The 20640-nt window shown below is 44.0% G+C and overlaps 4 protein-coding genes across 4 annotated transcripts; 3 read left to right on the forward strand and 1 right to left on the reverse strand.

The window, feature by feature from the left end:
- Positions 1 to 429: 429 nt before the first annotated feature.
- LOC6552648 lies at positions 430 to 1305 on the reverse strand. The gene has a single exon (XM_001979872.3). It carries the CDS (start codon positions 1300 to 1302, stop codon positions 457 to 459), a length of 846 nt encoding a protein of 281 aa, XP_001979908.1. The 5' UTR covers positions 1303 to 1305; the 3' UTR covers positions 430 to 456.
- A 47-nt stretch (positions 1306 to 1352) lies between these two features.
- Positions 1353 to 2368, forward strand: LOC6552647 (tol-Pal system protein TolA). Its single transcript, XM_001979871.3, has 2 exons — positions 1353 to 1458; positions 1531 to 2368. The coding sequence occupies exons 1-2, from the start codon at positions 1375 to 1377 to the stop codon at positions 2248 to 2250; spliced, it is 804 nt and encodes a 267-aa protein (XP_001979907.2). The 5' UTR covers positions 1353 to 1374; the 3' UTR covers positions 2251 to 2368.
- A 208-nt stretch (positions 2369 to 2576) lies between these two features.
- On the forward strand, positions 2577 to 3586 carry LOC6552646 (glycine, alanine and asparagine-rich protein). Its single transcript, XM_001979870.3, has one exon. The coding sequence runs from the start codon at positions 2607 to 2609 to the stop codon at positions 3501 to 3503; it is 897 nt and encodes a 298-aa protein (XP_001979906.1). The 5' UTR covers positions 2577 to 2606; the 3' UTR covers positions 3504 to 3586.
- A 175-nt stretch (positions 3587 to 3761) lies between these two features.
- On the forward strand, positions 3762 to 20393 carry LOC6552645 (methionine--tRNA ligase, mitochondrial). Its single transcript, XM_001979869.3, has 6 exons — positions 3762 to 3962; positions 4032 to 4312; positions 4377 to 4799; positions 4859 to 5123; positions 18528 to 18725; positions 19358 to 20393. Exons 1-6 carry the CDS (start codon positions 3869 to 3871, stop codon positions 19834 to 19836), a joined length of 1740 nt encoding a protein of 579 aa, XP_001979905.1. The 5' UTR covers positions 3762 to 3868; the 3' UTR covers positions 19837 to 20393.
- Positions 20394 to 20640: the final 247 nt, after the last annotated feature.

A 20640-nucleotide genomic window follows, 5' to 3' on the forward strand; every position in this document is an offset into this window, starting at 1 on the left:
CAATTGTAATTGTACTAACTCCATTGATTGTATATTTATTATTGTACACCTAAGTTATGCAGCATGTACATTTTTGTGACCGTTTGTTTGCCTTGATTGAAGCTCAAGCGTAATCATAATTTGTAACGCCTATCTTTAGTTCAGCTCCCATGTATTCTAATACTTTAACAATTCTTTCGCTTAAGACTAGCATTAGTCCGCTCTGGTATTTGTCCAAAATTGTACACACACAGCAGGCAGATATGTATATTCCTATCGGGGCGATCGGTCGGACTTGTACAGGCAAAGTTCCATAGCATTTTTTGGCAGCCATTCAAGACGCGCGCACTTTTTGCACGCTGTCGAGGAATTTTATATTTTTATTCCCTAAAGAAAAAAGTTTAATAAACTACAGATTAAAATTCAAATTGATTTCGGTTTTCTGGATTTATGCAAAATATATGGTATTATGGTATATCAATATATCTCATTGTACTCCCGCCACGCTCGTCGCCCCCTTCCGCTGCGAGAAGCACCTCCACACTCCGGCTGCTCTATACGCTGTTTGGCTTCCTGGGCTGCTTTGGCTGCATTGAGTGCCGCCTTCTTGGTCTTCTCGAAGTCCATTCGAGCTTCGCTGAGCTGGCGCATCAGCTCAGTAACCCGCCGCTGAGCAGCCTCTAAAAGGGCTGTCTTGTCGCCAAGCGATTGTTTCCACACTGCGTAAACTTGATCGGAGGCCTCCCGGTTGTCCTTGGCCAGCTTGAGGCTTATGGTCAGCGTGTTGAGCTCCTGCTGGCCCAAATGGTAGGTCTTGGTGGCGAGCTGTGCACTCGCCTCGGCGGTGATCAGCTCCTGGTTTTCCTCCTGCACCACCATTTCGGCCTCCCGGACCTCCGCTTCCAATTGCTCCAGTACCTGACCCTTTCCGAACAGCACTGCTTCGGCAGCTTTGGCCGCAGCGGTTGCCTTGTCTGCATACTCGTTCTTGATCTTATCAGCGGCCACCTTTACGGCTGTGGCCATATCGTCGTTAGCCTTTTTAGCCTCGGTGGCCGCCTGGACGGCGATTCCGGAGGACCGCTGTTTGGCATTAACATGGATTCGCTTCGGCTTGTTTGGCGTCGAGTTGCTCGCCTCCCCCGACATGTCGCACACAGCTCCACCGCCACCGCCACTGCCACCACCAGCGAAGGTCGTCATCAGGTCCGAGTCCTCCGTCTGCATTGGCTTTCGGCGGGTTCGATAATGGCTGCCGGTAGCGGATGCCAGGAGCGAGGATAACACAATTATTAGCCACATAATCTGAGTGTCTATCCGCATTTTCCGTAGTCTCGAACATTTTTTCGACTGTCAATCGGACGGATATGCCTGTCAAGCCCGGAAATCGAGAGTATGCTCTATTGCCAGGCAATGTGCCTATTCCTGCTTAACTTTGCTTGCGTTTCTCGGAGCCACATAATCATGATAGGCGACACGGTGAGTCCTAGCCCTCCAATCCGTTTGTGAAGTCTTATTTCATAACTTCTTTTCCTATCGGCACTAAACAAGGGTCCTGATTTGGCTCGTTTGTATGAGCCAGCAGGCGAAAAAAGGGAGACCATTGGTGAAGGATCGTCCGAAGAGTTACCTTGTGATGCCGCTCAAAAGTCTTGTGGCCTTAACCAAAAGAACGCCAAGAGCAAGGCTTCCAGCATTGCTGTTAAGGCCGCCCTGGACGCCAAGGCGGCCAATGACGCCCAGATGGCCGCCGGAGAGGCAGCCTCTCTCAAAGTGAAAGTGGAACTGGCCGAGAAGGCGGTCCAAGCAGCTCGAGCGGCCGAGGCAGCTCTTGCGGGCAAACAGCAGATCATGGAGCAGTTGGAGCTGGAGCAAAAAGAGGCGGATGCGGTGGTCTGTGAGGTTCGGAGCTCAATCCAAAGCACGCAGGCGAACGCAGAGTCTGCCATGAAAGCACTTAGCGATGCCAAGACCCAGCTGGATCAACTTAAAGTCCTTGTGACTGAGGCTACCGCTCAAATGGGAAACATCGAGGTTTTCGCTAATGGTGCCCAGATGGAGCTGGACGAAAAGGGGCATCTGCTGGAGGCTGCCAATCGGAGAATGGAGTGCGTCTACAGGCAGGTCCTCGCTGCCAGGCAGGATTACGACAAGACCAAGAAGGCTGCCTACAAGGCGGCTTGTGCGGCAGTGGAGGCCAAGCAAAAGGCTCAAAGGATGCAAAGGGAAATCAGCTCCGCCTCCCTTCAAGCTAAAAACGATCTCTACTAGACTGGTGGTCTTGTGAAGTGGATGCCATGCATAATCATTATAAGTGATGAAAGGGATGATATGATTATTAAAACTTGTATTTGTTGAGGGTTTTTAATGGTCAATTACCAATGTGTTTTGCCAATAAAATAATATATTTTATTAATTATATAGAGAAAATACTTTGAGGATGACTCAAATATATGAGTGTATAGATCCTCCTAAACAATAGAGTTCTTTAGTCCGAAAAAATATCCGTATAAACTTTCCGACTCGTCTGGAGCTTAATTTACTTGTTTTTTTTGTTGTGCTTTTCAGTCAAATCTGGCTTTCCGAATGGAGTCAGAGTGGAATGTTTCCAAATATTCGATCGGAATATGCCTGGCACGAAAACCCTGCTCCTCGTCCTGCTACTGCTGCGTGCGTTCCCTCGACTGGAGAGCTTCCACTACCGACCTGCCGAAACGAATGCCAAGCAGTGCCTGTCCGGATTGTACGGCGAGGCCGGGATCGATGGATCTGGAGAGGCGGGCGGAGGCGGATGCGGGAGCTCTGGGGAACAAAATTCGAAGAAATCAATGGGCTGCGGCGGTGGCAGCGGCGCCTTCGGTCGCGGAGATCCCAAGCAAAAGGCCTCAAACATTGCCCAAAAAGCCGCTCAGGAGGCGAAGGCAGCCAGCGATTCCCAGATGGCAGCAGCCGAGGCGGCTGCATCCCAGGTCAAATCCGAACTGGCCGCCAAGGCAGCTCAATCCGCTCGGGCGGCGGAGGCAGCACTGGCCGGAAAACAGCAGATTGTTGAGCAGCTGCAGCAGGAGATGACCGAGGCGGATGCGGTTGTCAGTGAGGTCACCTCGTCCCTACAAAACACCCAGGCGAATGCCAATGCCGCCGCATCGGCTGCCCACGAGGCCCAAACGCAGCTCAATCAGCTGAAGAACCTGGTGATGGCCGCCACGTCCAATCTGGCCAATATCGAGAACGTAGCAAGTGGTGCGCAGCAGGAGCTGGCCGAGAAGACACAGCTCCTGGAGGCGGCCAAGCATCGTGTGGAGAATCTTAGCCGCCAGATGACCGAGGCCAAGTCGGACTTTGAGAAGACCAAGCAGGCGGCCTACAAGGCGGCCTGTGCTGCAGTGGAGGCCAAGCAGAAGGCACAAAGGGCTCGGCGAATGACCCACCGCCAGCAGGTGCGATGGGGTCCACGCAAGTTGGCCGGAAAGTTTTCCGGCGGCGGCAGCCAAAATCTAGAACCGAATTTAGGGATCAATTGATCTTTTCTATATTTTGTTATGTTCGATTTCGGTCTTATTAGTTTCCTATTGAAAGATAAAGAATTTGTATCTATAAATAAAAGAGGTGCATGATTATTTTAAGGCTATCTACGGAAAATAACAAGTTTCATTTACAAGGAAATATTTGAATTATTTCTTTTAAATTTATTTTCAAATCTAAAGCCCTTAAATTTTCTGTTACGCTGCTGTAAAGTACGCATCCATGTTAAATGTGACTGTAACAAGCACTTTTAGCCGAGTGATGGGCAGCACTGGTGGAACAGCTGTTCAATGTTATAAAATCAACCGGCAAATTGTTAAAGATATTTTTTACTTATTTGTGTATTAAAATAGCTTTTAAAGTGATGCTTCTGAGAAGAATAAAGTGCCTGCGATATTTGGGAATCCGCTGCAACAGTTCGCACTATGTGACAACGCCAATCTTCTATGTAAATGCAGGTAAGCCCCTTAGTTTTAGAGCAATTTAACCACGATGGATAATAAAAAGGAATCGCTTTTATCGGATAGCTCCTCATATTGGTCACCTGTACTCAGCGGTCATAGCCGATGCCCACTGTCGCTACCAGAGACTAAGGTATCCGGAGCAGCACGTGCGACTCTGCACGGGGACGGATGAGCACGGTACCAAGATCCAGCAGGCGGCATCTCTTCACGGGATTCCCGTTGCCAAATACTGCGATGACATATCGCAGCGATATCGGGAGGTGTTCCGCAGTGCCAGTATCCAGCCGGAGGACTTTATTCGCACCACTGAGGACCGGCACAAGCGGGCAGTTGCCAATTTCTGGGTAAGATTGGAGTGCAACAGGCTAGAAATAGTATTAATGTTATTTTTGAAATCTCAATCCCAAGCGCACACTTTACACACGCGGTCACATATACTCGGCCGCCTACAGCGGCTGGTATTGCGTGTCTGACGAAACCTTTCTCACCGACTCCCAGCTGAGATTGGACGAGGCCTCTGGCACCCGATACTCCCTGGAGTCTGGGCATCCCGTCGAATGGACCGAAGAAACCAACTACATGTTTAGACTGTCACAGTTCCAGGACGACGTGGGTCATTGGGTGAAAGCGGAGGCTCGCATCCGCCCGGCCAAGTTCGAAAAGATTCTGCTGGACACGCTCAGCGAACCACTGCCGGATGTATCGGTATCACGACCTTCCAACCGCGTACACTGGGCCATTCCCGTGCCGGATGATGAATCGCAGACTGTGTACGTCTGGTTGGATGCTTTGGTCAACTATCTCAGCTCTGTGGGCTATCCCGAGGAACAGGTGAGTCTCGAGGCGTTTATTGATGTGCTTAAACTTTTAACATGAACATGAAATTTTAGTTCTCTGCCCACTGGCCACCGGCGCAGCAAGTGATTGGCAAGGACATCCTCAAGTTCCATGGCATTTACTGGCCCGCTTTCCTCCTGGCTGCCGGCTTGAAACCTCCTGGACAGCTCTACGTTCACTCGCACTGGACCGTCGATGGGCAGAAGATGTCGAAGAGCAAGCACAACGTGGTGGATCCCGTCCAGGCAGCGCGGCAGTACACCATGGAGGGCCTGAGATACTTTCTTCTGCGGGAGGGCGTGGCCCACAGCGATGGCAGTGAGTGAATCGAAACCGCGAAATCCCTTTGATGTCTGTGGCTTGCTCACTTTGCGGCTGCAATGCCACCATGTGGCCACCATGAAAATCGCAGAGGCAGGGAATGAATGGGCGTTGGAGGACTGCGGGCAGGAATGCCCTGGCTGCGGTTATTCAAATAGTTTTTCCATCAAATTATCAACCGAAACTGTTGAGGCTGCCTTGAAGTGTTCGCTTGTGATGTGAGTGGCCATCTGTCGTCGTTAGTTTTACGGCTATGGTTACCTCTGCTTAAATTTGCATTTCAATTTTATGCCCGAGCTGCCAAACCTAAAAAGGGAACTAAAGTCGAGTAACCGAAAACTTTTGGTCTAGCAGGAGCAGGCGAAAGCTAACTTTTGTTTATTTGCCTCGAAAGTTTTCGTCTCCCGAACCTGGAGCCATTTGCATTTCGAATGGGGCCCACAGTTTGGACGGAGGGCAAGTTTCCGTCAGGAATTCATCAATTGTCCGCCAGATATGATTACGTATGGCATTGAGACGGGTTATCGAAAGCAATTAACACACTTCGCTGAGTGTCACGGGATGCGCTCTGATTGATTCGGCAAACCTTTTCGGGTTTTCCATTTGCATAAATTGCTGGAATACCGCGCAACGCCCCCTATGCCCTTAAAAATTTAATTTTCAATTATTGCTGACTTTGCTTTTGCGACGGATTTTCCAGACAGGCGGCTGCTTTTCACGTTTGCCTTTATTCAATTTGCGCTTGTTGATGTTTCTCTTTTTAATTTTTTTATGCCCCGCTGCCTTGCGGCTAATTTAATTGCATTTTTATTGCATTTGGCCAGCAAATTGAAACCAAAAAACAAAAAATACATGCTTCAATAAAAGTGTGCGAACTGCTGCAGTGCGACGACGCCGCATAATTAAATTACAAAAGTTCGACATCTCGCACATTTTGCATATTTTTCGGCCCATGAATGATTTACGCCGCGCGGCAGACAAATTTGCATTAATTCAAGTCGACTGCCGTCCATTAGGTGGAAAATCACTTATTTCCATCCGTTTCGATCGGTTTGCTGCAAATTCGTTATTGTGGCCCAAGGTGACATCCGTTTGCAGAAAGCTCTTGGGGACGACATCGTCACTAAATGCTCAAGTTTTCATTACAGGCCAAACTTCCGCGACACAGAAATTGCATTTCGAATTTGATAAAACAGATGCTGGTGAGGGAGCAGAAATAGTGGAAGGACCTGGAAGGACCTCGAAGGACCTTCAGCATCTGCGGTTATGTTAGAAAAAGTTGCCCAGGAAATGCAAATAGGGTAGGTGCGTTGATGCAATCAACTTCCTTGCGGCGTCACTCAATTTGAAAAATTTGAATACATAAACTTTCCACTGGAGACGGGTTCGCCTGCGGAAGTTTGAAAGCGTTTTTACGTAACTTTGTGTTCTTGGATAATTGTTGTGAAGCAATTTCAATTGCTAACAACGATAGCCTCTCAGCCAAACGTCGTAATTTTGGAATCCAATTAAATATGTTATCCAAAAGGTTCTTTTTCCATCATTAACTACTTCGGCTTACTACGGCGATAATGAACTGAATCTATGTTACTTTATTTACTAAATTCCATGGAATTTTCTGGTACGATAGATACTCTAGTCGAGGTTGCTGCGTCTGTAAAAATCTAAAAGCGTTACAATTCTCTCAATTACTCGGATTATTTTGATGCACATGTCTGTTGGTGCACAGGATTTCCCCATTCAGAGCGAAATAAGTAAGCAGGAGTAACTCATCCACTATGGTAATGAAGTTCACGTGCATCTGCATGCCATTTCCTCTTCCTATATTGTAGAGAACTCCTTCTTGGGAGGGAAAGGGCATCGTACATATCTGGAGCTAAACTACTCTAGAACTCAACTAGTTCGCTCGGTTAGATGAAAACTTTGCTTCCCAGAAAATTGATTGATTTTTGTTCGGCTTGCCGTAAAAACGCCTCTTAAATGCTTTCCTTTAAATTTTTGTGTACTTCTATATTGGTTTTGTAAATTTCTCTGGATTTACCAAAAAAGTTTTTGCCACGCCCACAAACCGTCCATACTTTTGACAACTTGTTGATTTTTTTATTTTATTTTTCTTGCCAATTTCTATCGATATGCCACAAAAATGTCGCTTGCACTCCCACTATCAAAGTAACAGATTAAACGGTTTATTAAACGGTTTAATTAATTTTGACTTAATTTTGAGTTGAGGAATATATTTTGTTTAAATACCCTATTGCTATTAAAACACTTTTAAAGCAACCTAACATCGAACTTAGCAGAGAACGTGACTGTGAAATTTGAATAAAAATATAAATATTCTCTATTTCAAGAAGCCCACAGAATAAGAATCGAGCTAGGAAGCACAATTGAATTTAAACACGTCTTCTTTCAGCCACTTATCTTATGGGCTGCTTGAATGCTTATTTAACCCCGATAGTTGGCACCCTGTCCATCTGATACGGCAAACAGATTCAGCTAAAGGGCAAACTTGAAATTAGTGTTTGGCACATAACCCATACGCCCCGTGTTGCCCGGGCTAAGTTGAACGACACCATGGCTGTCTCCGATTGCAGAGAGGCTTGTTAAATATTTGATGGCACCAGCTCTGCACTTAAAGCTGAGTTATGCTGTTGAAAATACGAAAAATACGGATGCAGACGGAAGGGCACTGCAGAATTGTGTCAAAGTTTTCTACAGGCAAAGGCAAAAACTGGAGCAGCGACAAGTTATTCAAGTTGTTTAAGGTGCAGCCAAAAGAGGCAACAGCTCTCGGGGCACGTAAAAAAGTATTATTTATATTACTACCAGAAAGAGCGGCTGCATTTGTCTGAGGAACGGACTTCCTCCTCCCCTTCGGCCACGTGGCAGCATGTGCAGCAGCGTGTCTGGAGTCGGTGGCAAGTAGCAAGTGGCAAGTGGCAAGTACACGGGTTCCTCGTGCCGTCAGCAACTTTTGCCTTTTTGCACAATTTGTAGCTGCACACGTAAGCAGTTAAGAGTTGCCCGGACTTTTTGGACCGGACTTGAGCTCCGGCAGGTATTGCCACATATAAAATACAACACGTGTTGCGGGCCTCTTCGAAACAATTTCATTAGAAAGCGATACTCGATTGGCAGTCGAATGGGGGCCGCTAATAAAGTTCGATGCAATTCACATTGCATTTCGGGCCACCGGCAGGCAAACGTTTGCAAAGCCATCAAAATTCAATGCATCCAAAATGAAAAGCCAGTCGACCGGTTCACTTTTCTATGGCATTTTGGGGTTACCTCTTTAGGACTGCATTTGGCACACCATTTTAATAAGGGGACACCATTTTATAAGGTTAAATTAAAAAATGTCCCAAGGCTGAAGTTCTATACTCCATAACTGAACTTATCTTATTCGCATTTTTATCTAAAAATCTGCATCCAAATTTAGATACTTATTTTTTTTAAATTTGTTTGTCAATTTTTTGATTTGATGCGCACACTTTTGAAAATTTTGTAAGTTTTTCTTAATTTATTATTCTTTTTCCCAATTTCTACCGATATTCCAAAAAATGTTGAAATTTCTCGTTTGCACTTCCACCAGCTAAGTAGCGGGTATCTGATAGTCGGGCAACTCGACTACAGCATTCTATCTTGTTTCAAATTGGTTTCAGGCTAATTTCTAATAATAATACTCTTATTGTTCACACTATAAACTAATGCGTACACTTAATGAGTTCAATTCGGGTGTTTGAATCTAACTGACTCGCTGCTGCGAGGGCATCGCCTTTTATTCATTCTTACATAGGTTCTTATCATCTAATTATATAATGCAGCGCTTGTAAGACGCTGCAGTCTGCGTTGGTCAATGCAGCTGAGGTTTATCTCAAATCTATGTTTGAAGCCTATGACCGCGCTAGTCACCTCCCGCGTGGTCATATCTCTTGACACTTCGGCAATAGACCACTGCAACCGTACTTATCTGTAGTTGCCACTTATGCTGTCCCGTGACATGTTTATTGCAGCCCTTAAATAGAACATATTTATAGATTGTCTACTTATCATGTCTAAACACATGTTTAGACATTCTCCGGGGGGGAAAAATGTACGGCCAGTAGTTGTCTCTCATTTATGTGTTGCCTCCGGATATAAATGACCATTATAATTATAATAATCGTTGTCAACGCTAGGGCCGAGTGTCCGCTTGCCGTGTGGAAAATCAAGTCATCAATGTGTACTTTGTTATTTTTCAGAGTCTTGATGCGCATTTGAAGATTTTGCAGTTCATTAGTGTTGTTGATAATCAAGTGCTTCAGCGGGACCACGTTCCATGTCTCCTTGTCATCTATAATTCGTAAACTGGGGAAGATAGATATTTCAGACGCTGTCGAAATTACTTTTTGAGGAGTAATTATTGTTGTATCTCCTAATATTGCTGTGCATCCTGCAAGTAGTTGTATAATGCCTTGATTGGGCAGTCTTATAACTTGATGCTGTTCGTTGCATCTTATATTAGCTGTTGTATTCCGAAACAGTTTAAATAGCCAACGGTTGGATCCACTTATCTCTTTGATGAACGAATTGCCTTGGAATTCCATCATTTCGCATGAGTGTGCCTTGCTTGGTTTCAATGGAGATATTTCGCAAGAGTGATCTTCCGCGTTTTTCCATGCCCAATTACTTTCGCAAAGCCATGTTGTCGAATCCTCTTGTCTGCATTGGTTAATTTCCATTTCAGACATTAGGTGATATGCGTTTATGTCTGTATTGAACGCAAAATATTTAGAATTCAATTTCGGAATAAGCTTTGTTCCGTTTGTCCACAGTGGTATTGGGATTACTTCAAAGAGATCCGTTTCCTGATTGTTGTATATCGGCAATTTTGCTTCAATGAATAGGACATTATCCTTCAACATCGCTTGTGCCTTCATCAGTTTATAGATCAGTGGTAATTGTATAACTGAATTTCCACCCGGTAGCATTTGTTTTCGTCCTAATTTTTTCTTAACTTTTTCGAGCTCCTCCAGCATTTTGTTAGGGGCAATTAGTGTAGGATGAATTCTTCCTTCACTAATGTCCGTTATCATTGAGATCGCTGTTGCTTGTAGGCTTTCTGCCTCTTCAATCCAGTTTCGCACTTGATTTGATAACATAAGGAATTTAATTGACTCCTTATATACCATAAAGTGCTCCTTCATGGTTTCTGCAATAATATTGACTTGTTGGGTCAGTTTTCCCATATTCCGGTTTGCTTCTATTGTAGTTGCTCTTACTAATTCTTCCGTGGCATTGATGACCGAGGTCTGATTGTCAACATATTCCATTAGATGTTTTTCGTTTCTTATGATCGTTTGCATATTTTCCTGTATTCTATTTGCATTTCCGATATCAAAGAACAGTATAAACCTTTTCTTTCGGTTGGTACGGTGCCGAAGTATTTTGTCTTTTTCTTTTATGTTGTCAATTTTTGTCCGTATTGTCGTGCCGAAGAAATCGCAGTAGTCCTTGAAGTCTCCCATTTTTGTGCAAACCAAGCGGGATTTTTCCAGGAAGTCCTCTGATTGTTTTATGACATCAAAATAGGCTTGCATGTCATAATAAAACAATAATTGCCAACTGGATGTAGCGACTTCAATTTTACCAATTTTGTTCACCATAACTGCAGCTTTTGCGTCGATGTCGTAAATTTTCCCAAGTTCTTTGGCTTGTTTTTGAGGTTCCGATTTTTCTGTCGCATTTGTTGCTTGCAATATCAATAAACAGCATAGCACAGTAGCTATGCTTCCAGTGCCATTCCTTTTGTCCTTTGGAACTCGCTGCCTAAGCTTCTTGTCCTTGCGTAGCTGCATTGACTCCGTTATAGATGGCGTTGCAGCTCCAGCTGGTTTTGCTTCGCTAACAGGAAGTTGACAGATCTTATTTAGCGATCTTTTTACTTCCCCCTCGTTTGTTTTGACCGTGACTACCCGGACTTTATCATCTTGTCCTTTAGTCGTACCAATGATTCTTCCCATTGGCCATCTTGCAGGGTGAGTATTCTCATGTTTTATAAGAACCAGCTGTCCCTCCTTCAGATTTGGCTTTACTTGCCGCCATTTGGTTCGCTGTTGCAATGACACCAGATACTCCTCTTTCCATTTCTTCCAAAAGTCACCTCTGATGCGTTGAATAAGCTTCCATCTATCCAAAGAGCTGATTGTCTTACTTTCGTCAAAATGTTCAGGAGCTCCAATTAGAGGTCTTCCCACCAGAAAATGACCCGGCGTTAATATGTCTTCACCATCGTTTTCGCTCCTTACAGTGACTAATGGGCGCGAGTTTAGCACTGCTTCGATTTGACATAGCAGCGATGCAAATTCTTCATATGTAAAGCTGTTTTCACCAATAACTCGTTTAAGGTGATGCTTCACTGATTTTACGCCGGCTTCCCATAAACCTCCCATGTGGGGGCTTCCCGGGGGAATAAAGTGCCACTTGATGCCTTCTTTTTCTAGTGTAGGTGCTAACTCATTATTGTTTTTAATGGCAGCTACAAATTCTTTGTCCAACACTCTTGAAGCTCCTACGAAGTTTGTTCCATTATCTGAGTATATGTTCTCACTCTTGCCTCGTCTTGCAAAGAACCGTCGAAGAGCCTCCAGGAATTTGTCTGATGAAAGGTCGCTAACAGCTTCCAGATGTATCGCTTTTGTTGCCATACAAACAAATACACAAATGTATCCTTTATAAGTTTTTTGACCTCTTCCCTTTGAGCAGCGAATCTGGAACGGTCCGGCGTAGTCGATTCCAGTATTTTGAAACGAGTAATCAGCCGTTACTCGATAAACTGGTAAATTTCCCATCAGTTGACTGGACATCTCTTGCTTGTATCGTAGGCATACAATACATTCCCTTAAATATTTCTTTAAGGAATTTTGTATGCCAAATATCCAGAACTCCCTCTGAATATAAGTTCTCATAATGTTAATTCCGCCATGCAGAGTTTCTTTATGAGCATCCTTTGCAATTAACCAAGTCAAATGTGACTTATCCAGTATAATTGGATGTTTTACATTATACGGTATCATTGCGTTTTGTAGTCGTCCACCAACTCGAAGTACGCCATCACTATCCAAAAAAGGATTTAGCGCCTGTAACTTACTCTTTGGGTCTAATGGTCTTTTGTTCTTGAGTAGTCTGACTTCGTGTCCAAAATCTAGCTGTTGTTGTATCTTTACCACAGCAATCTTCGCTAGCTTTAATTCCTCTACCGTAAGATGTGACGGCTGTTGCGATTTTCCTCTCAGCTTTGTTATGAAGCGTAATACATACGCCATTACTCTAAGAAGTTTGTCGATCGATGAATACTTCGATAAAAGATGGTTTTGTAGATATTCGGATTTTATCAATGTGGATACCACAACAATTTCCGATTCTTTTTGAGTGGGCCAGTGTTGTGCATCTATAGATAGCCAATTCGGCCCTCTCCACCAAATTTCACAGATTTTAAGCGCTTGTGGTGATATCCCTCTTGAAGCCACGTCTGCTGGATTTTCTTCCGACTTAACGTAATTCCATTTGACATTGGGAATTAGTTTATAGATTTCTTCCACTCTAGTTCTGACGAACTTATCTTTGCTGCGCTTGTTCTGTATCCAAGCAATAGTAATTTGCGAATCACTCCATGCATGCGTTGTAATCTTGTTGCTCCCTATAGTCTGCACTTTCGCTAATAACTTAGCTAGTAAATGTGCAGCACATAATTCCAACTTTGGAATTGTTTTCCTGTTTTTTATGGGATTAACTTTGCTTTTTGCTGCTAGTAAGGTGACTCTGCCGCCTACTTTTGTATACACAGCCGCTGCATATGCTTTCTCTGATGCATCGCAGAATCCATGTAGCTCCATAATACCTTTGGAGCATCCAGTCCAGCGTGAAATGCTAATTCCTTCTAAATCTGATAGGCCTTTAGCATATTCCATCCACCAGTTTGCTAAGTTCGATTCCAATTCAACGTCCCAAGTCATCGGTAACTTCCACAGTTCCTGAATGAAACATTTGCCTTGAATCGTTACAGGTGCCAACCATCCTAGTGGGTCGAAAATTCTGGATAACTGTGATAACACTAACCGCTTTGTTATGCGTGTTAGCATTGGTTTTTCTGCCGAAAACGTAAATGTATCCTTCTTTGGATCCCATTGGAGTCCTAAGGTTTTGATCGATTCATTTTCCTCAATGCAGATTTTTTCCGTAGCACCGTCGTCCTGAATGTCGGCTAAAATACGTTCGTCATTTGCAACCCATTTTCGCAGATGCATGCCGGCCTTCTCCATTACTTGTCTCAATTTCCTTTGGAGTTCATAGCACTCGTTGACTGTGTCTCCACCAGTTATGAGGTCATCCATATAAAAGTCGTCTCTTATTGTTTCTGCTAAGACGCTATCCTCTTGGCAAAAGCGATCTGCCAACTCTCGTAGACATCGGACTGCTAAGAAAGGTGCTGCCGAGGTGCCATATGTTACGGTTGTTAACTTGAACTCACTGATCGGCAATTTTGGATCCTCTCTCCATAGGATATATTGGTATTCTTGGTCTTTCTCAGCAACCTTTATTTGGCGATACATTTTTTCAATGTCAGCTACCATAACATATTGCCACTTGCGCCATTTAATTAGAATATCGAATATATCCTTTTGAATCTTAGGGCCAGCTATAATGACGTCATTTAGGCTTAGTCCATTTGTCGTCTTTGCGGATGCGTCAAAAACTACTCGTAACTTCGTAGTTAAGCTTCCAGGCCTGATGATTGCTTGATGGGGTAAATAGTATTTACCTTGACCCGTTGTCTTTACAGGTTCCATATGTCCCATCTTTAGGTATTCTTTCATGAATTCGTTGTATGCAGCCCAGTTCTTTGGGTTTCTTTGAAACTTTTTTTCCATTTGCATAAGCCTTGCCATTGCCTGTTTGCGAGAGTCCCCAAGCTTTGCCTCTTGGTGGAATGGAATTGAAACCACAAATCTGCCTTCCTCGTTGATGACAGTTGTTTCTTGGAATTTTCTTTCGCATTCTGCATTGTCTGTAATTGTCTCATCGGTTTCATCTTCCAATTCCCAAAAGCGTTCCAGGTCCTTTAGATTTATTGTTGTAGTGGCACTTATAATTTTCTGTTTTGCTGCTCGAGTTATATTTCCGGACACAATCCATCCAAATTTGGTTTTTTGTCCCAAGATTCCATTTACGGTTTTAATTTTCTCCATCATAATCAGGGGAAATAGATCCACACCTATCACTATGTCAATTCTGCTTGGCTCGTTGAATCGTGGATCTGCTAGCCTGTAGCCCTTCCACTCTTTGTTGATATCAATATCAAACTTTTTGCTGGGAAGGGCTCTATGGAGTGTTGGTAAAACCAATGCTTCCGTTGACGCTTTGAAGCTGCTTGGAATTTTTGGTTTGATCGTCAGGTGGACACTATTTTTTGATAATTGAGTAGTCTGGGAGATACCTTCGACCTCTATAGTACTCCTTACTCTGGGAATCCTTAATATTTGTGCTGCTTCCTCTGAAATCAGCGTCTTCTGGGATCCACCGTCAATAAGCGCCCTCAACTCGTTGTAACCTCCAGCTTTGTTTTTCACTAAAACAACAGCTGTAGCCAATAGAGTGTCTTGGCCTTGCTTAAGGCTATTGCTGTTGATGCTGCGTTTTGTGTCTTCATGCAGAAGGCTGTTGTGTCTTTTGGAGCATCGATTGCATGTAATTTCCTTTCTGCAGTCGATAGCATTATGCTTTCCAAAGCATCTAAAGCACATGTTGTTCTTTTGAACGAATTCTTTTCTTTTTTCAATTGATTGTGCTCTGAATTTGAGACACTTTATCATATCGTGGCCATCCTTAGAGCAAAAGGCACACGATCTAACTTGCACTTTTCTTGTAGCAAGCTGAGCGGTATTTTTGGTAATGGCGTTTACTGAGTTGTATTGTTGCTCAATAAACTCCAGTACGTCTTGTAAGGACTGTATATCTCTTGCCTTTTTTACATGCTGTTCATACAGCTGCAAGGCTTCTGGCGAAAATTTCCGCAGCAGAATTTCTGCTAAAATTACGTCAGCAGAGCTTCCTATTTTTCCTTTTTGCTTTATGATGAATATGCTCTCGGTCGCAGTATCCAAAAACTTCCCTAAATTTTTTTCATCATGGGGCAGCAAGCACTCCAATTCCATTAATTTGTTGAAGTGTTGGGAGAATATTTTTCTGCTATTCTCATAGCGTTTGCAGATAAGCTCCCACGCTGCTGTATAGCTAGCCGCTGATCCCGTTATCAAATGGCTAACCACCATTTGAGCTTCTCCTTTTAAGCAGGCTCTTAAATATCCCAGCTTCCTTGTGTTGCTGAGATCCTTCCTGCTGTCTATTAGCTCAGAGAACAGCTCGAAAAATGTTGGCCATTCCTTCGCATTTCCATTGAACGTTGGAAGGTCCACTTTTGGGAGTTCTGGCACGTCGCAGTTGGAACTTTTGAACTGTTCCAACTTCATTTGAAGTACCATCTCTAGTGCGGCAACTTCAGATTGCAGAATGTCTGCCTCATCTTGATCAAAGACAGTTCTGTCATACTTGTTTTCAAGCAGTTTCAGTGTGTCCGTCACGTTGGACCAATGACTTTTCATCATTGCCAGCTGCTTGACTAGTTCAATCTCACTTGAACTATCCAGGGTTTCGTAAATTAGGCTCATCTGTTGCCTCACCCTGTCCGCTCTTCTATCCACCAGTTGAACCAGATTATCAACTGGACTGGAGCTCCGAGCTGATGCGCTATCAGATAATTTTGATCCACTTGGTATATTTATTTCTTCAAGTGTTTCTACCTTTAATTGCGACTCCTTGTAGGCCTTGACAGCATCCATAGTTTTAATAAATATTTTATCATTAAAATATTGATGATCGCCAACTCCCAATTTTACCAGCGCATTGTTGTTAGTAGTAAATCGAACTACCAATGCTTCTATTGCTGGTATAGATGCCTTTTCCTTGATTGCTTGCAGTATTTTGTTCTGCAGCTCTCCTTGGTCTTGCATCAATTTCACAGATCTTTCCGACAACATGTTGGGAAAACAATCACTGTGACTTTTTTGTGCTTTCTGCTTATATTCTTTGGCGTGATCCGTTGGAGGATTTTTTGATTGGTCGCCCAGTTGACCTAGCTGTGCCTCGACTCACAGCTGATTGATCAGCCAAGGAAAAGCAAGAACACAATGTTTCACCTTATAGTCCTAGTACTTTAAGGCGTGGTCTTTTATTCTGTGTTTCTTACCACTGGTGGGGGAAACAACAGAATCACTCGAATAACCTTGCTCTTTTTACTTTGAAGCGCTGGTTTTTTTCTTCTGTGTTTCTTACCACTGGTGGGGGAAAACAACAGAATTGCTCGAAGGACCAAAATGTTCACACTATAAACTAATGCGTACACTTAATGAGTTCAATTCGGGTGTTTGAATCTAACTGACTCGCTGCTGCGAGGGCATCGCCTTTTATTCATTCTTACATAGGTTCTTATCATCTAATTATATAATGCAGCGCTTGTAAGACGCTGCAGTCTGCGTTGGTCAATGCAGCTGAGGTTTATCTCAAATCTATGTTTGAAGCCTATGACCGCGCTAGTCACCTCCCGCGTGGTCATATCTCTTGACACTTCGGCAATAGACCACTGCAACCGTACTTATCTGTAGTTGCCACTTATGCTGTCCCGTGACATGTTTATTGCAGCCCTTAAATAGAACATATTTATAGATTGTCTACTTATCATGTCTAAACACATGTTTAGACACTTATGTATACCATTCTCTGGGTATTAAGTAAAGTTTTGAGCACAGAGTTTGTTGGCCAAATGCTTAAAGTGCGAGGTAGCCGCCGTTCCTATAACAATTCCCATATTGCACACTTGACATGAATTTGATTTGGGAAAACTTACGTCTATGCATGTGAACTCAACGCAACACAACTCAACTCGACACTCTTTCATTTGAATTCGGTTGACAAGCAGACTTTTGCCTTTGCCAGGCGGTTGCGAACTTTTTGCTGTATTTCTCCTAGTTGTGCAACAAATTAATGTTTCAGGCAACACTTTTGGCAGTTGTATTTCCCTAGAGAGAAGCACAAGAGGAAACCTCATTTGGCAGCGCAGGTGAAACGAGAGAAGATTTCAATGGAGAAAGTTGAACGTCCAAGCCATCGAAATGTATTTGCTTGGGAATAATTTCAGGTCTGGTCTGGTCTTTTCTTCTTCCGAAATCCGATCATCAGAAAGTAGGAATTTGGACCAACAATAATTACTTGCCAGCAGCAATTAGCCGATTATTGGCTCGGCAGGCAGTGCTTGTTTTTAATTACCGAAAGGTTGCAGTTGCAGTTTCAGTTGCATCAATAGTTTGTGGCCCCATTAGCAATCGAAGATGTACTTGCCGCACTTTTGGCAGGTACCTGCTTTTAATTTAGCTGCCATTTTCAAGGGTGCTTGAATAAAGAGCTGCAGTTGATTTTATTCTCTCTGATGCTTTTCCATTGCCTGTTTTCTTACTTAATGGTTGCTATTTAAAGGAAATCATTTAACTTACTTGAAGTAATACCCGATTTCCTTTCTTTCATAGATTCCACTAGTCTGCAGTGAATGAATGCAGTGCTTGTCTACTTAATTTTCTCGAGTTGCCCCCGGCGAACACATCATTATTCGTATTATGGTGGAATCACTCCTTTATCCCACAGACTATCCACCTCATTCAGTTCAATTTCCCTCCGGACGAAGATTTTGCAACTATTAGCGCAGCTTAAATCCTTTCGTGTTCAGCTTTGCTCCCACAAAGCCACCTGCAGCAGCAATTTGTGGGGCACAGGAAAATGAGGGGAAAGCTCCTTGCCTCGCTTGTTGTTAAGTTATTCGGATCTTATCTTAAACGGCTTTGCTCGAAGGACAGGAACCTCCGACTCCATGGACTCTGGTTAATCCCCTTAATGGGCGGCCGTGCATATTTGTAAGCAGTTAATGCTGGGGCAAAAGGAAGTTGAGTGGAATGGGAAAATACTACTCTTAAGTTCGCTTTCTCATGTCGCGATGACATTTCGGTGTCATCTGGGTCAGAACTTAATGAAAAGTATATCTCCTATATGGCTCAATTGGTCAAGAGAGCGCATGGTTACGATTTCATAAAGAATGACCAAGAAAACATCGTATATATACTTTTTTTATTATTTGCTTTAAATTGAAATTGAATCGGCTTTAATCGGAATGGCATTCAATTTTCAAACATTTGATGAGTATAGAACAAGGGCTTCGGAGAGGCTTTGTGCCCATTCATTTGGGCTGGGAGTCGGCTGCCTTTGTGTTCCATCTTCCTGCTGCAAACTGACAAGTTGTCTGCTCTGGTTTGCTTACAGACTACAGCCACGTGAAGGCGCAGCGCATCCTCAACTCGGAGCTGGCGGACACCCTGGGCAATCTGCTATCGCGTGCCTGTGCCAAGTCGCTGAATCCCGGCCAAATCTATCCATCAGCCAGCGCGGAGCACTTGGCGGATCTACTCCGGAGCCTGGATGCGGCCAAACGCCTGCAGGATTCGCTTCTGCAGCTGTCAGGTGAGTGGATTGCAATGCAACGGAGTCAGCTGGAGTGGAGTGCTGCTTTGTCATTTTAATATTTAAGCAGCCAGGCTCGGGCTGAAGAGGCGCCTTCTCGAGATAGAGATGGTTTATAATCTGCATTTGCGTTTGCATCCGCATCCGCATCTGCCCGAAGCACTTCCGGCCAATCTCCGTGCGGCAAGTGCACTCGAGAGTGTGGCCGAGCCAGCGGGCTTATAGCTTTAAGTGCGCCAAGTGAAGCCGTCAGTTTGTATATTGTGTATTGTGCTGCGTGCACCTGAACAAAAATTGGATTACAATCACCTAGAAAGTGACTTGGAATTGACACAATTCGGTCTTAAGTTTAGATGGAAAGTTTCTTATCAATGCTAACAGCATTGATTGTAATAATTGCAACTTATTATGTTGCCTTATTCGGGAAGAACCATTAATTATTTTAATCTTGGCAGAAATTCTATTATTTAAAGTCTGCTGTTAGCTGACGTGCTAATCAAGCACATATGTACATTTCTGTTTATCTCGAACAAAGCGAATACTATTTTCTGCTATAGGTGTATAATTATTTAGGTATTTTAGATTTTTGCCACATTTATTTTCAATTGCCTTGAATGTTTCATATTTCGCAGAGCGATGCGCGTCGCATTATGAGTGCAATCACTTCCACTTGGTGGCCGACACTGCGATGGCGGCTCTGCATGCGGCCAACAACTTCTTCGAGAGCTCCAAGCCCTGGACGCTGAAGGCGGGAGCACCGGATGGCAACCAGGCCCGTTTGGAGACCATAATCGCCATGACAATGGACGCGTTGCGGCTCAGCGGCATTGTGCTGCAGCCCATAATTCCCCAGCTGGCCAACCGGCTGCTCGATAAGCTGAGTGTCCCCGCCGCGCAACGTGGCTGGAATTACTTGGCCGAGAGTTTTGCCACCAAACCCAACAGCTCCCCAGGACTCGGCGAGAGCCGCCAGTTGGACGGGCAAACCAGTGCGCTACTCTTCCAGCGGATTCTCGAGGAGACCGCTGTGACGGGAGTGAAGGAGCAGAAGCCGCAGCCAGCCAAGCGGAGCAAATCGAAGAAGAAGGAGCGCCGCGAAACAACGTCCTGAAGTGGCCGTAATAAACTGATTCCAAAGCCAAGCATTTATTCATGGCGAGTGCTCAATCATGCCATACATTTTCATCTTATTAACTTTGGTAGTTATCGATTTTTCACTTAGAAAAATATCTACCAAATCTCATTACAATTTCAGTTTTAAATCGAGTTCCCTTTGAGTGGCTTTGTAACTTTGGCCAAGCGCCGTTGTCAACTAGGCGGGCAGACAAAATCGGAGGCCAAACAACTTGGACAACTCTGTGTTTTCGGGCTCCCACTCCGAGTCTCATTAAAATCCACTTAATTATGTGCAGGAAGGAAAAGGCAGTGCCGTCAGCAGCATCGCTGTCTCATATTCCTTTGTAATTTATTACGCGTAATTGAAGTCAGCATCAGGTGGCAAGAATGGGACGTTATTTACGGCCTTCAATTGGCAAACAGGTTGAGGCCAGACTTTTATTTGTTAATTTATTTTAATTTGCAGAGGCCAACCCAAAAATGGAAGAATGAATCCGGAGAGAACGGTTTAGTCGAGTTGCTCGACTATCTGGTACCCGGTACTCAGCGAGTGTGGTTGCGAACGAGAAAGTTCTACATTTTTTTTGGCATATCAATAGAAATTTTATAAGTGTAGGCGTGGGAGTTTTGTGCAGTTTTTTGGGTGTTGCAACATCAGAAAAGAATCTTGCGCGGCGACGATGTGTATAAATCTCCACAATCTCAACTTTAGCATTAATAGTTCCTGAGATCGCGACGTTCATACGGACGGACAGACGGACACGGCCAGATGAAATTGGCTAATGACCCTGGTCGGAAA

Source organism: Drosophila erecta, unplaced genomic scaffold (assembly GCF_003286155.1).
Source record: "Drosophila erecta strain 14021-0224.00,06,07 unplaced genomic scaffold, DereRS2 tig00000000-arrow-pilon, whole genome shotgun sequence".
NCBI lineage: Eukaryota > Metazoa > Arthropoda > Insecta > Diptera > Drosophilidae > Drosophila > Drosophila erecta.